Consider the following 14,789-nt stretch of genomic DNA (forward strand, 5'->3'; position numbering starts at 1 on the left):
TGCAGTGGAACGGGAACATGCATTTAAATGTTCCTGCCGGTGAGGATAAATGCCAAATCAGTATAATATTGAATTTAGAGGGAAACCCCTACACATGCATGCAATGCCGCGATGCAGTTAGTGACATAAACTGTATTTTATTTATTATTAAAAAAAGGGGGGTCCTTGGGGCGCCCGCTGGCCTAGCGGTCCAGGCACATACCACATAGGCTCTGATGCCCGACAACGTGTTGAGGGTTCGAATCCCGATCCCGACAACCTTTGCTGCGTCTCACTCCCCAGGCTGTTTCTGAGGAAACCGGCGCAAGCGCTGACTCATTGTGACATCACATCATAAAAGGCTCTGACATCACGTACGCCACATGAGTCAACAAAAAATGCCATGGTTACGTATTGAATGTCATCAGTATGACGTGTTTTGATGTTCCTATATGGGCATAAAGGACACAGGCAAACTTATGGTCAAAACGGGTCTTATGACAACAGGTATAATGGGGTTTGCATTAAAGAGTAGGGCATTCACAGAGATCTCCATACTGTATGGGCATAAAATGGACGCCCGTATGCGGAGCTGATGTCTGACATCAGAGTTTTCCGGAAACCGGCACTGTGTCTGCAGAGATCTCCATATATGGGCATAAGTGGACACAGGCAAACAGATTGTCAAAACGGGTCCTATGACAACAGGTATAATGGGGTTTGCATTAAAGGGTGGGGCATTCATTCTCTATTTCAAATTCGGCACGCGCGTTCCCCGCCGCAGCAGGTAGTGCAGTGCCCAGCCTCGACCCGACCCAATACACGATTTTCCGGAACCGGCACGAAAGGTTCGGTTTCTGATGTCTGACATCAGGGTTTTCCGGAACCGGCACTGTGTCTGCAGAGATCTCCATATATGGGCATAAAATGGACGCAGACAGATACAGAATCTGTATCTGTCTGCGTCCATTTTATGCCCATATACTGTATGGAGATATCTGTATTACAGATATCTCCATATATGGGCATAAAATGGACGCAGACGCATATCTCCATATATGGGCATAAATCGACACAGGCAAACAGGTGGTCAAAACGGATCCTATGACAACAGGTATAATGGGGTTTGCATTAAAGGGCGGGACATTCATTCCCTATTTACATTGTTCCCGAGGTTGGCCAGGTTGCCGAGCTTCTAGTATTCTAAATTCCCAATGGACTTAGTCCTTAATATGACAGCGTGCCATACTCTTGGTTGATATGACATCAGGACTGGCATCCTGCACCCAGTAATTTCGGGGCACCGAAGGGCTGAAAATATCAGGCCTTTTTATTGTGCAGCTGCAATCGGAAGACTGACAAGACCTCTGGATGGGTGGATGGGTGGCCCACCATATTCCCAGAGGGTTGGCCGGGTCAGGGGAGCTGCCTTCCATTTCCCTTACCAGGGAAGATTTATCTGTGGACCAGCTTTGTTGATGGATGCACCCTGCAGTGAACGTTGATTTTGTGACACACACACACACACACACACACACACACACACACACACACACACACACACACACACACACACACACAAACATACAGTTTTAACACATCATGGACATTCTCCCTGGCTGTCTCTGACATGGTGAACAAAGGGCAGGCTAATGAAATCAAGCAGACTGCTGCTCACGGAAGACATAAAATGTCGGCTTTTGTGCCGGAGCTAATTATTCTTCAGGAATGTATTAAAGATTAGGGGGGGATATACGAAGAAGCAAATCCTTTAAATGGCTCTTTCTTTGTTCCTTCACAATCCTCCCTCATTTTAGATATGGCAGAAGGCAGACAGGCACCCTTATGAAATGACTCTGAGCCATTGTTCCATGTGCTATCCTGCAGACACGCAAGGCTAGTTCGAGCTGCCTTTGATAGAGATGCCCAGCACCACCACTAGAACGTATGTGTTATCAGCAAGACAGAATTACTAGAGCTGGGATAAGAAGAAAGTCGCTCCATCCTCTCTCTCTCTCTCTCTCTCTCTCTCTCTCTCTCCGTCTCTATCTCTCTTCCGTGTGTGTAGAAGAAACATGAATGTGCTGTGATCGTTGTCTTATAATGTGCTATTGTGTCATAAGCACTTGTGAAAAAGGGTCATCTCATTGCACCTTGAGAGACCTTGTCGGCCTCCTGAATAGACATCATTTGTGTCCTACACTTAGTGCAAAGCATATCTGACTCAGTCATGTTGTTCTCGGTTACACCCCGCCACTCCGACATGTCTCCTTTCCGACATGTCTCCATTCCGACACTAACCCTATCTCTAACCCTTACCCTAAACTTAACCCCTATGGAAGTGTCGCCACTCCAACAATAAGACGTCAATTTCGGAGTGGCGACATGTCGGAATGGAGAGCGACACCCGTTGTTCTCAATTGTTCTTCTAAATTCTGAATTGCCATATATTGCAGCACAAACTTAACCCTTCTTGTGCCTATCCCGGACAAGTTCGGGATTTTTTCAATCCAATACAATGTTTTTTTTTGCTATTTTACTTACCCTGAGCTGCTTGTAGAGATGTGGGTGGTCCTGGCTCGTCCTACGCTTTCCAACGAGTGATTCTAGATGGTCCGACGATTTATTCCATTGAAAATGGTTTAGAATAAAGTTTAGAGCCCCCCCAAAAAAAGTCAATCTATACTGTCGGCGGCGCGACGTATTCCAGGGTGCCTATCCCGATCTAGTCTGGGATATTTAATAAAATGAATTAATTAATCGGAGGCCTCAACGAAACCCCGGTCTAATTTTCCATCCATGCCCCGGGCCGCGATTCTGTTTACATCGGCCCGTAATCGGGTGACGCCGCAGCACCGCGCCGCCGACTCCAATACAAACTCACACCTTTTTCTCTGAACTGTGTTCCCAGGGCAGCGACAAAGTTTTTTTGCAGCTAAATAGCTTCAGATCGGGCTTCTAAAAAATAGCTAATAGCTAAATGTTAGCTAACTTCATCCGGTCTTCGTTCATAACAGTGTTTGCAGTGAAAGCCTAAGCCACTTCTGCCTGTGTAGACGGAAGTTAGAGCGAAGGCCTATGCAGAAATGTCTGGCACTCTAGCGGCACCTTGTGGACCCTGGCAGTAAGTGGGTTCAAGTAGGCTATGGGACCAGCTTGATGTTTTGCCACATGTTTTATATTACAATTATTTGTAAAAATAACATCATCTTCATCATCATCATCATCATCATCATTGCGACCGTAGGTCGCAGTTTACTGTCAGAACCGGTGCAGCTTGACCGTACCCGTTCGGGTAACGCCTGACACTGTGGTTCCCCTGACACATCACTGTGACATCACAGGTGACATCACAGTGATGTCAGATACTCAGAGCAGGGATCTCCATATATGGGCATAAACAGGTGACATCACAGTGGTGTGGCACTGTGGTGACATCATAGTGATGTCAGATACACAGAGCAGTGATCTCCATATATGGGCTTAAAAGGGATTCTGTTAGGGATCTCCATATATGGGCATAAAAGGGATTGTATCCCAGATGATGCCCTGATAGAAAAACCACACTAACAGAATCCATATATAGCCAAGACAGATGGCCAAGACAGATGGCGAGGTCGCTTTTCGCCCTTAGGCGTCTTACTGGTAATAATTAGTATTAATATTAGGACCTTTTATCGTTGTTAATATTAGTAATAGTAGTGGTATTATCATCAAAGCTATATATTGTTATCATTATTAATAATATTATTATTTGAATTAATTTAGATGAATTGAGTACAAAGGACCCCAATGGAAACAAGACATACGAAGCTTTTTGGGGGTTTAAAAATCCTTAGCAGACCTTGTATTGAACTATATTATAGGCCTTTTCCTGTGCCTTTCTTTTTTTGCAATCAATCAATCTACATGTCTAAAGAAATATAGCCTATAGGCCTAATACTCCACTCCTCGCGGCAGCGCAGCAGCTGCATAGACTCCGTCTGGGTCTCAGACGCTGCTGCTCGCTGCATGGCTCAGACACCCCCCTACAGGGCGGAGAGAGAGAGAGCTCCTCTACACTGGACGTAACCTCGCCTCTACACTGGACGGGACCCTCGAGCCCCGGGGGGTTACTGTGGTCAAGCTCAGTACAAACGAGCTTCTGTTGAGACTGCAGTCTGCAGCCTGTCGGAGTGTGGTGGGCTGGTGGCCACTCTGCAATCTGATAAACGAAGCTTCACCGTGTGTCTGTGAGTCTGTCTGTCAGACGACCCTCAAACGAGGCACTGTCACTATAAGGTTCACTGGTTCCTCCACTGTGTCACCTGCGTGCTTGCTGCTGGCCATGATAGGATCCGAGAAAGCTCTTCAGTAGTCAAACAAAAAGCTGTATTCACTGACTCCATCCATCCTTGCGTATTTTAACTGTGGTGGAGGGTTGGATGTGTTTCAATGAATGATGAAAGATGGCATGATTGATGTTCACGTTTAAACATAAAAATAATGCATGCTGATAGGCTAGGCTAATATTATGAACAACAAGGGGTCCCCCCACAATCTATGATCTATCCTACTCGAACCACATTTGCAGCGAAATGTCATCGATTTGGGGGGTGCGATGGGAGTCCATTTAGCAAAGGAACCATAGAGATAAAACTGTAACTTCGGCTATATTAGTAGATAACAAACGAGCTGATACAAGATGGCTTTTAGCCAGTCGCAGAGACACACAGTGGATGTCTGCACTTAGCCTGCTGCGCTGTCTCTAATGTTAACTTTCCGATTCCTAATAAAGGGCACACACACACACACACGCACACACGCACACACACACACACACACACACACACACACACACACACACACACACACACACACACACACACACACACACACACACACACACACGCTACACCACTGTCAGTGAGTGAGACAGTCCGGGCAGTCGGAGTCAGTAGGCTACTAGAATGTGCATCTCGATTGCAGAGGCAACCCCTGGTAAAGGGGGCGTGTGACTGATCGAGTCAGCGCCGCCGGAGACTCTGAGCCCCGCATTTCCATTACCGGAGCAGCAGAGAGCGGTGACGCGCGGAGCGGAGACGGAGAGAGAGACCCTGGGAATAAAAACTTCTACAAATCGGACAAGGACTTTTTTTTTTTTAACCGGTTTGATCCTTTCGCCCAGCTTCGACCTTTTGGGAGCGACTATTTTCTCAACGTCTGATTTTATTTTGAATTATTATTATTCATTAGGCTATTTAAGCCAGCCAGGGTCGGGTCTCAACTGGCGACAATAGCGGGCGAGAGAAGAGGAGATAAGCGGAGAGCGGAGCGGTCTAAGCGCGGAGAACAAGAGCCAGTCTGGGGGCATCGTCTGTGCGAGGAGCCGGTAGCCCGGTACCGCCGTACCGGACTGTGCGACCACTTGCCCCGGCGTAAGAAGGGGGGGAACCGGGGGATACCTGGATACTAAGCTTTTTTAGGCTCTGGGGGAAGACAAATATAAAACAGTAGTCAATGTCTAACCCACCAAAGGATATCTGAACGAACACGCATAATGTTGGAAAGCGCTTCGCTCACAGCCTGGATGCTGGGTCTGTGTGAGTCGCCAAGACGCAGGTGATCATTGCAGTTTATGTTGTCTAGTTGTGCGTGGGCTGAAGCGATCAATGCTGCATGCTGTGCGCACAGACATTAGGCATATTACTGTCAAAATCAAATGATGGATTTTAATTTCACTGACGCTTGCCTATCGTTTTTTTGTTAGAAAGCAATATGATGTCGCTGACGAGCCTGACGTTGTTAAATAAATAGCCTTAATAATGCCTATATAGCCTCTGCAACCCAGACAATATACACATTTTAACGTGTTTATATTTAATTTGGTTCTTGTGTAGCCTGCTATGCAGTCGAGCGTTTGTGATGTGCAGATTGACACATAATAGGTGGAACCCAGAAGGTCCCTTTGTGCTGTGAGTGACCCACCGGGGCAGCCTTGGTTGACCAACTAGCCTCCTATACTATGGAATTACACTTTTTATTGATTTCACCAAATTGTCTCTGAGTGGCATTTTATACAATTTATAGGCCTACTCCTGCGACGTCAGGTTTAACCATCGGGATGTCTAGGTATAGCTGTTATGACACACAAGAGACAGAAACCCCTGCAGCTGTATAGGCTAATATAGGAGCAACATAACTTCTCTCATAGGAGCAGCATAGCATAGGCTACTTCATATCTGTATTTTCTTTGAGAGAGAGAGAGAGAGAGAGAGAGAGAGAGAGAGAGAGAGAGAGAGAGAGAGAGAGAGAGAGAGATACACTGAAGACGGGGAAGAAATGCCGTAGGTGAGAGCGAGAGAGAGGCGAGTGCTGAGTGACTGAGTGAGAGACAGTGAGTGCTCGTTCCAGACTCCGCTCCAAATAGGCCTACATTTACAGCTTGTGAGCTTTGTAGATCGGATATAGCCTGTGAGCTTGATCGGCTATTTTCAAATAGCCCTAGGTATATAAAATAGGGCTTTTCAAATGAATGTAGTGGAGTAAAAGAGTACAATGTTTGGATCCGAGCTGTAGTGGAGTAGAAGCAAAAGTATTGGAAATGGGAAATACCTCAAAAATACCTCAAAATTGTACTTAAGTTGCTGTAGGCTACTTAAGTAAATGTACTTGGTTACTTTACACCACTGCCATATAGGTTGGCTATTTGACATCAAGCCAATCAGAACAGTCCTGTGAGATTCCAGCTCCACGGAGCAGAGTCAGTCAGTGAACAGACCAGAGACCAGAGCCTGCAGACTGCACGGCCTGAGGAGGCAGAGTGGTCGCAGTCATTTTGGGGGGTGTATCTTTCTCTCCTCTTTGCCTTAAAGCCTGTGTTAAGGGCAATGCCAGTCAGTCTCAGTCAGTCAGTCCATAGCCAGATGTTGGCTTGTCAGTTGTCAGGGTTTTTTTTTTTTTAATCGGGCAAAGAAAGAGAGGAGCAGCATAATAAAGACGAATGATCCAATCATCTCGTTTGTTGAAAAATAACCAATCTTGTTCTCCCTTTTCCATTAACAGCTAAAGGATTACCTCTGTCTGCCGGCCTGGTGGTCATCATTTTAAACGGAATAACAAGAACGGAGGCCTATATTATTTTTTGTTACATTTTTGTGGAAGGACTTCTTTTGGGAGGATATGGCACCAACAACAGCACTACTGGAGAGGGGAAACAGGAGCTGAATGACAGGATGCAAGAAGCGACTTGAGACGCCTTTTTCAGACCCCCAATTCCAAGACTTGACACATGCACCGCTTCTGCTTTATTTGTTCGCCGGATGATACGCCGAGGTTTATAGAAACAAGAAGGAAGGAAAAGCTGCCAAACAAACAGAAACAGAAAAAAAAACTTCGAGGATTTTTTATTTCGTTTCCCCCTCGTAATTTTTATTTTTGTTACGAAACAAGGATGTATTGTGGATTAGTCTTTATCCTTTTAATGGGAATCTTCTTCGTTGCCAGAGCAAACGGTAAGTGTCAAGATTGACTTATAGACCTATATGGATAGTGTGTGTAGCATATATATATATATATATATATATATATATATATATATATATATATATATATATATATATATATATATATATATATATATATATATATATCATATCTGTTGCTGTATCTGTTGCTGATCTTCACCTTTAGGCTACAATTCTACCACAAGTTCGCAGCCCTCAATAGGTCTTCTGTTTGGTCTCTGTTTGTGTTGTGAAAGAGTTCATAAAAAGGACTACATCTATAGCTACTTCCCTGTTCCTTGCGCGGATGATGACATTATCTTTACAAAAGTAGTTTCGTTTCCACTATCATCCGTGAAACGAGCTCATTCATAAAGGGAAAAAAGTAATCTCAATGCACTTAATTGACCAATTTATTTGAATTGGAAGTACTTTGCGTATACGGCAGATGGTGTGCTTTAATCAGAAAGCATGACCAGGGCGCACAAATGAAGATTAATGTCATTTTGGGGGGGGAATCGGTAGCCTGGGTGGTTCATTAAAACAAAATCTTTAAATGTTGTAGGCCTAATGCAGGGTAGTTTGAGAAGCAGCATTATAGGCCATAATAATAAACCCCATGGTCTCAGCAAAAACGAAAAAGTGTCACAATTTTGAGCTTCAATTGCTTTTCCACCTATAGGCTACCTTTGCATAATTTGGGCCATACATCTTAACTGAATGTAGGCCTAGCTGTTTTCTCATTCTCTCCTTTATGGGGCAGTTAACTGTCCTCCAGTGGCCGAGAGAACTTTAAAGTTGCTTTCCCAATGTGTTTTAACTTATTAGTCAATATACTGGCGAACTTGTTTTTATGGATTTTTCTCTATTAATAGGCTACTGGCACATAAATAAAAGGCTCATATGTCTTATATCCTATTAAATGTGTTTTTCATCCTTGTAGGCCTAGTTCTAAAACCTTATGATTAGGTCAGCCAGTGAAAACTATAGGCTAGGCCGGGAGTTTTGTTGAACGTAGCCGGTAGCCCTATCCATGTACAAAGTTAATTCCGTTAACTCAGTGTTACTGTTGGCCCATTCATTAAAGTCCAGAGTCATGGATTATTAGGACAGGAAGACAGGGCAGGCCAGCCCAGATATCTTGGCTATTTTACGATTTTGGGAGGCATGTGTTTTGACTTGGACTCATTTTTAATCTTTCACAAATAATGTTCAGCTCAGTAGGCCACTGTGAAAACAACCTTTGGTATTCGAGGTGAGTGGTGACAGGCAAAGAACACAGAGTTTTTATTGCACAATTGTGGAAAATTCGATAATATCATGTTGTAATATTGAAAGATATTCTGTTCTAAATGGAAACGTAGACCTGTAGCGGGCGGTTTGTGTTGGCAAAGCACAGCCCCCCAAAAAGAAAAAAAAAAATCCATTATCCATTATTTTCTAAAACAGGGCTTTCACTTTCTCTCTCTCTCCCGCAGACAAATGTGGAGACAACATCAGAATCACAAACGCAAACTACCTGACGTCGCCCGGCTACCCGGTGTCATATTTCCCCTCACAGAGATGCGTGTGGGTGATAACAGCGCCTGGTCCTCACCAGCGGATCCTAATCAACTTCAACCCGCATTTTGATCTCGAGGACCGGGAGTGCAAGTGAGTAGACGACCCTTCTCTCTCTCTCTCTCTCTCTCTCTCTCTCTCTCCTCTCTCTCTCTCTCTCTCTCTCTCTCTCTCTCTCTCTCTCTCTCTCTCTCTCTCTCTCTCTCTCTCTCCTCTCTCTCTCTCTCTCTCTCTCTCCCCTGCTCCTCATACATGCGTATTGTGCGTGAAACCGCGCCATCTAGCGGCCGTGGACTTATTGTTGGATTATTGGATATTGAGTCAGCTCTCTACATAAGGCCTACATATGACAAAAGGAATGTCTTTTCCCCGTCTTTGTGGCATGATATCATCATGGGGGGTTTGCTGTGCTTTTTGGTTGCTGTGCTTTTACAGAGTGGTCTTGAAGAAGGCTACTGATTAGTGCTTCAAGAGCGTAGCCATTGAAAAACACCAGGGTATTCACTATATACTGAACCAGTGGTAGTTTCGTCTCAGAGCCAGCCAGTTGGTCAGTCGGTCGGTCGGTCAGTCAGTCGGTCAGCCGGACCAGTCCCTAATTGACTCTTAAACTGTGAGCTAGCTGTCTCGCCCCAAACAAGGGCTTAAGCGGTTCACTTGTCGTGGTCGGATTGCAATGCTGGGGCTGACAAGGCAGCGATGAAACACGAGACAGACAGTAATGTGATGAGCCAGTGTCACTGTGGTGCCTTGAGGTGAATTAGTACCTGGCAGACTGCCTCTCACCGATGACACACGGCGCATGACGTGTGTGTAAGTGTGTGTGTACGTGCGTGTGCGAGCGCGGCGCGTGTGTCTTGTGAGTGTGCGCGCCCATGCTAGTGTCTGTGTTATCCCTTCCCCGCGCTGTCTCAGCTGTGTGTTTATGCTCCAGGGCCATCAGGGAGAATACAGTACTTTGCTGGATCCTGTTACTGTATCGCCACTCCACCCAAACCTCGGCCCTACGCCCCCTTTGTGCTCCTTGAATGCCTCCTGTATGCATTTTGCAAACGGATCCTTTCTTATCCCGGATTTCTATGGCACTTTTTAACCTTTTCTTTAAACCTGTCTTGAGATTTATGGTTGGGCTCTAAGCCACACTGCCTTAGAGGGTGGATCCTTAATGTTGACACGTCTTGCTGGCTCCGATATCATCGCCAAGGGGACGGTTAAGCTGTCTTGGGTTCAGGGTGAGACAGAGAGAGACAGAGGGAGAGAGAGAGACAGAAAGAGAGAGAGAGAGAGATGAAGGGATGGAGTAACAATAGACTACCTCTGTTAATCAAATTAGTCCAGAATGAATTTCCTGTGTCTAAACACGCACGTTTTTAAAGAATCGAGTCCCTGACCCGAGGCACATACGTAGTAGACGGGTTCGTTTTCAGTGTCTGTGTTTTTTTCGGGTTGAAAGAAGTGGTAGCTTTTTGCTTTACAAAGCTGTTTTTTTTTTCTTTTTTTTGCGATCCAGCGCTGCTGTATCATTTGCAAATTAGTTCTGCTCTCTCATTTAGCTGCCACTGAATTTACACAGTGGCGATTGCTTAGTTAATTGGCTGTTCATAAATGTGTTAGCGAGTGAAGTTTGTGTAATGTGAGCGCGAATGACTGCGTGATTCCATGTCTCTCTCTCTCTCTCCCTCTCTCTCTCTCTCTCTCTCTCTCTCTCTCTCTCACTCCTTCTCCTAACCAAATGTGCTTATTATGTTTGGCGCGGAGCCAGCCTGAGCGAACGCCGACGGTGCGGTCACGGCTTATGAAGCATACGGATACAGGATACACTAACACTAACCTGCGGAGACGGCTGTGAAACGTAATCAAGTCTCCGCTGATTCATGTGGGGCCACAACGCACTAATAGAGATTGTGCTGGAAACGGGGTCATGTTGACCTCGAGCCTTTCTTTTTTAACCCGGCCGGCCCCCTCCTCCACCCCCTCCCCTCCCTACCCTGGTGTAGCGTTTCATTTTAATGTTGTAATGGAGTGGTTTTCATGGCGCTTTAGTTCCACTTCACTATGTTTCACCTCGCGAGGCTTCACATGGACTTAGGGTGAAGATTGTGCTGTGAAGTGAACACCCCCATCTGGGTTTTAAACATTGTCGCTTAATGTAAACCGAGGGGGTGGCAGGGTCGTTGCATTATTAAACTCTGTGTACTTCGTTGGCCCGGGGTCCCCCAGGTCTCTATCCATGGCATGTAAAAAGTACCCTCTCCAGACCAGGAATGCAGTTTTAAATGCAAATGCCCTCTTTCCATGCCATACCCGAAGGCAGCATTCAAGAGAATTGCCATGTCCAAACTCTCCTGAACTTGAATGCAGCATCTTATGTTGAAAGAATAGCCCTCACTGTCCAGAAATCCACACCACATCTCCAGTATTGCCTTTTTATGCTTAGTTTAGTGTGTTATGAAGTACCAAAAATAGCCCACCTCCAAGCTCACAGTGAGCTTGGAGGTCTGCTATTTTCGATATTTTCACCAAAAAGCCCTTTTAGAAGTTTCAGCCCCTGCCTCTCTAACATTCTCTGCACGTCCCTGATCCACGGCCCCCCTCATTTCTTGAACTGTTCGCCTAATCTCTTCCGATCTACAAGCTCACAGCACCATCATATTACATGTATGAGGACGCTCTGTGAACTTGGACTGCTATTTTTGCGCCGAATGTTCAGCTCCCAGAATAGCTGGTTCATGCATGTGGTTAACGGCCAGCGAGACATGTCATAAGTAACTGGATTATGATGGGTGGATTAGCCCATCATCTACCATGGCTTAACTCATCAGCGGTAGCAGCAGCGTGGTGTTATTGCCACTGAGCGCCATCAGCCCCCTTACATAATGGAAACGGCTGAGGGCCGGAATGGCCTTATTCCTTATCTTGATGGGCTAGTAGAGTAGAGTGGGTGCGGGGGTGGAGGGTGGGTGGCTACAATGCATGCTTCAGTGCGCCGCCATGCAATCTAATTAGCGGGCAAATGGAACACACATGCTCCGCATGTTCGCCCAACATGGTTGTTATCAGCAGACCAAACAAGGAGCACTCTAAAGTGGGAGCTTTGCGACAAGAAAAACAGGCCTTAAGTGAGGCCTTAAGAGCCGCGCCGGACCGCTGCGCCCCGGACCGGTGTTGTTGTTGCACGTGCATGGTGCGCTCTCCCACTCTGGACAGGTTTGTTTGGGGAGGTGCAGAGAGCTGTATCCTGAGAGCCGAAGGGAAGGAGGACCCCCCCCCCCACTCCATCAAGGAGATAAGGAGGACTAAGTGAGCCCTACCGTTCTGAATGCCCCGGCGTGTTTGCCTTTCACGCACCGCCTGCAGACTCGCACAGTGGAGTGGAGTGGAGTTTGCAGTGTGGGGCCCAGACCTCTGCGACCCCCCCCCCCCCCCCCACACCCACTCACTGTTCTCCTAGCTAATGCAGTTTGAGGTGAAGTCAAAGCAAATGTTTGAAGGGAATTTTGTTTTTCCCGAAATCACTGAGCAGTTAAGCCCGGAGAACTTGAATAAACATAATGTATGTGGTCACTGTCGGGCAGAAACCTTGTATCTCCAAGTTTCACATTTGTACATTCTTTCGCAAAGCAAAGCCCTGCCTCATCATACAAGGCCGTCGCACAAAAGTAGTGAAAACAGCCAATCTACAAGCACACAACGCCTCGCAAGCACGTTGTGTGCTTGTAGATCGGCTGTTTAAATCATTTCTAAAGTGATAAATACAAAACAAACGGTTTTGAACATACGAGATTTCCACCGGACAACGACAATATACTACAGTATATGACTTTGTCTCTCTCTCTCTCTCTCGGAGAGATCTCTCCCTGATCTGATAAGGGCTGTCAAGCTTGTCTGGCTGTGACAGTCCTGCAGCCATCTGGAGGGGGGGGTCGGAGCTTTTTGGTGAATTTGAAACTAAACATGTGACGGACAGGTTTCACTTACGGGTGAGTCGATCTAATTGTATAAGACAGGCAGGCGGGCTGTGCTTTGAAGGCCAGCGAATGTTTTGTGTTGTGCTATTGCTGCTATCTTCTCTCTGGTGGTGGAAAGTATCTAAATACATTTACTTAAGTACTGTACTTAAGTACAATTTTGAGGTATTTGCATTTTACTGAAGTATCTCCATTTTCCAATACTTTTACTTCTACTCCACTACATCTCAGATCCAAATATTGTACTTTTACTCCAACACAATTATTTGAAAACTTTAGCTGCTAGTTACTTTTGCAGATCTAAATTATAATATTATAAAACATACATTAACCACTTTAGCCAGATTTTATGCCCAGGCAATTTGAAACAAGCTTGTAGATCTGCTATTTTCAAACATTTTGTACTTTTACTTACAGTACCTTTTGATGCACTGAACACTTTCATACTTTTACTCAAGTACATTTTGAATTCCGGACTTTTACTTGTAACAGAGTGTTTCTATATTGCAGTGTTGATACTTTTGCCTAAGTAAAACATTGGAGTACTTTTTCCACCACTGTCTGCTTCTCTCTCTCTCCTCATCATGGCCTGCTCCCCTCCTAGAGTCTTTCTTCTGGGTATGATGTGCTCCTGACAATGCCATGAATCATTGATGGCCTCGGATTTGCTGACCAGAGCAAGGGAGAAAAAAAATAATAAAAAACCTTCCAGGAGCACACACACACACACACACTGAAACCCCTCACAGTCTAACAACCAGTCAAGGCTGCTTCACAGCTGCCTGATTTTTTTTCTCTCTTCCTTTTTGTAAAGAGAGGAGTTAAAAATGGAAGGAGAAAGAGAATGTCTACTCCTTCCCAGACCCCTACCCCACCACCCCCATCCATTCTCTCTTCTCTCTGCCTGGACAGTCTTTACTGGACCCTTAAGAGAACACAGAATTCCAGTGTGAAGGCCTGTGTGCAGTCCTGAGAAGCCAAGGGCGGTGGGTGGATGAGATGGGATGACATGGCGATGGTGGTGGTGGCTAGTTGGGCCGAGGGGAGAGGGGGGTGGGGGGTGCAGATATTCGGGGAATGCCTTCTCAAGCGGCCCATTGTGTGAGTGAGAAAGTCAGGGAGAGCCCCCCCCCCCCCTGCCTGACAGTCCCTCACAAGTCAACCACCCTGTCTACAGCCGTCCATAACCTCACTCCCAGGCTTGGAAAACCTACTCTTTTTCCTTTTCTTTAATTGCGACCCGCCCCACACCACCCACCCCCAATACATACACACACTCACATAATCCTCCACACTTCCCAGCCCCCTGCCACTCAAACTCCCCCCCCGCTGAGTTGCCCCCGAAAGAGAACTGCCTGGCCTGCTGAGAAGGCAAACATTCTCCACTGTGGTCCACGACAATACACATCCTGGCCTCCCCGTGCGTGGCATTCCTCCTCGCCCAGGTCTGGAGTCCAGAGATGACTAACAACTGGGAGTTAGGGAGGGAGGGTATAGCTGCACGGAGTTTTTTTAGCCATGCCCGGGTTTCTATATGCGATGTGCGCCCCTGCCCGCCCCCATACACTGGCCCCTTTTGTTATGTGGAATCCCCAGTAGGATCTTTGACTCATACGCCCGCTGTGACAGTAAACAATGAGAGCCACCTGTTTCTTGGAAGCGAGAGGAAAATACACTACGGGAGGCTGGTTTTAAGGGGGAAAGTTACCACTTTCCTTAATTACTTTAATACCTCACACGCCACTATTCGACAAGGTGGGGTGGACCGGTGGAGGGAATTCTCACTTCCAGTGGAGCT

At 46.1% G+C, this 14,789-nt stretch overlaps 1 protein-coding gene across 1 annotated transcript in view; it reads left to right on the forward strand.

Moving 5' to 3' along the window:
- The first annotated feature begins 5,083 nt into the window (after positions 1–5,083).
- The window catches only part of LOC308307265 (neuropilin-1a-like), a 118,664-nt gene continuing 108,958 nt past the window's right edge, over positions 5,084–14,789 (forward strand). Inside the window, exons 1-3 of the mRNA XM_080752444.1 lie at positions 5,084–5,580; positions 7,024–7,472; positions 8,942–9,116. Of these exons, the coding sequence (XP_080608570.1) occupies positions 7,250–7,472; positions 8,942–9,116 (398 nt within the window). The 5' untranslated portion in view covers positions 5,084–5,580; positions 7,024–7,249. The remainder of the gene's footprint in view (positions 5,581–7,023; positions 7,473–8,941; positions 9,117–14,789) is intronic.

The sequence above is a fragment of the Nannobrachium achirus genome, assembly GCF_963921795.1.
Source record: "Nannobrachium achirus genome assembly, chromosome: 21".
Lineage (NCBI taxonomy): Eukaryota > Metazoa > Chordata > Actinopteri > Myctophiformes > Myctophidae > Nannobrachium > Nannobrachium achirus.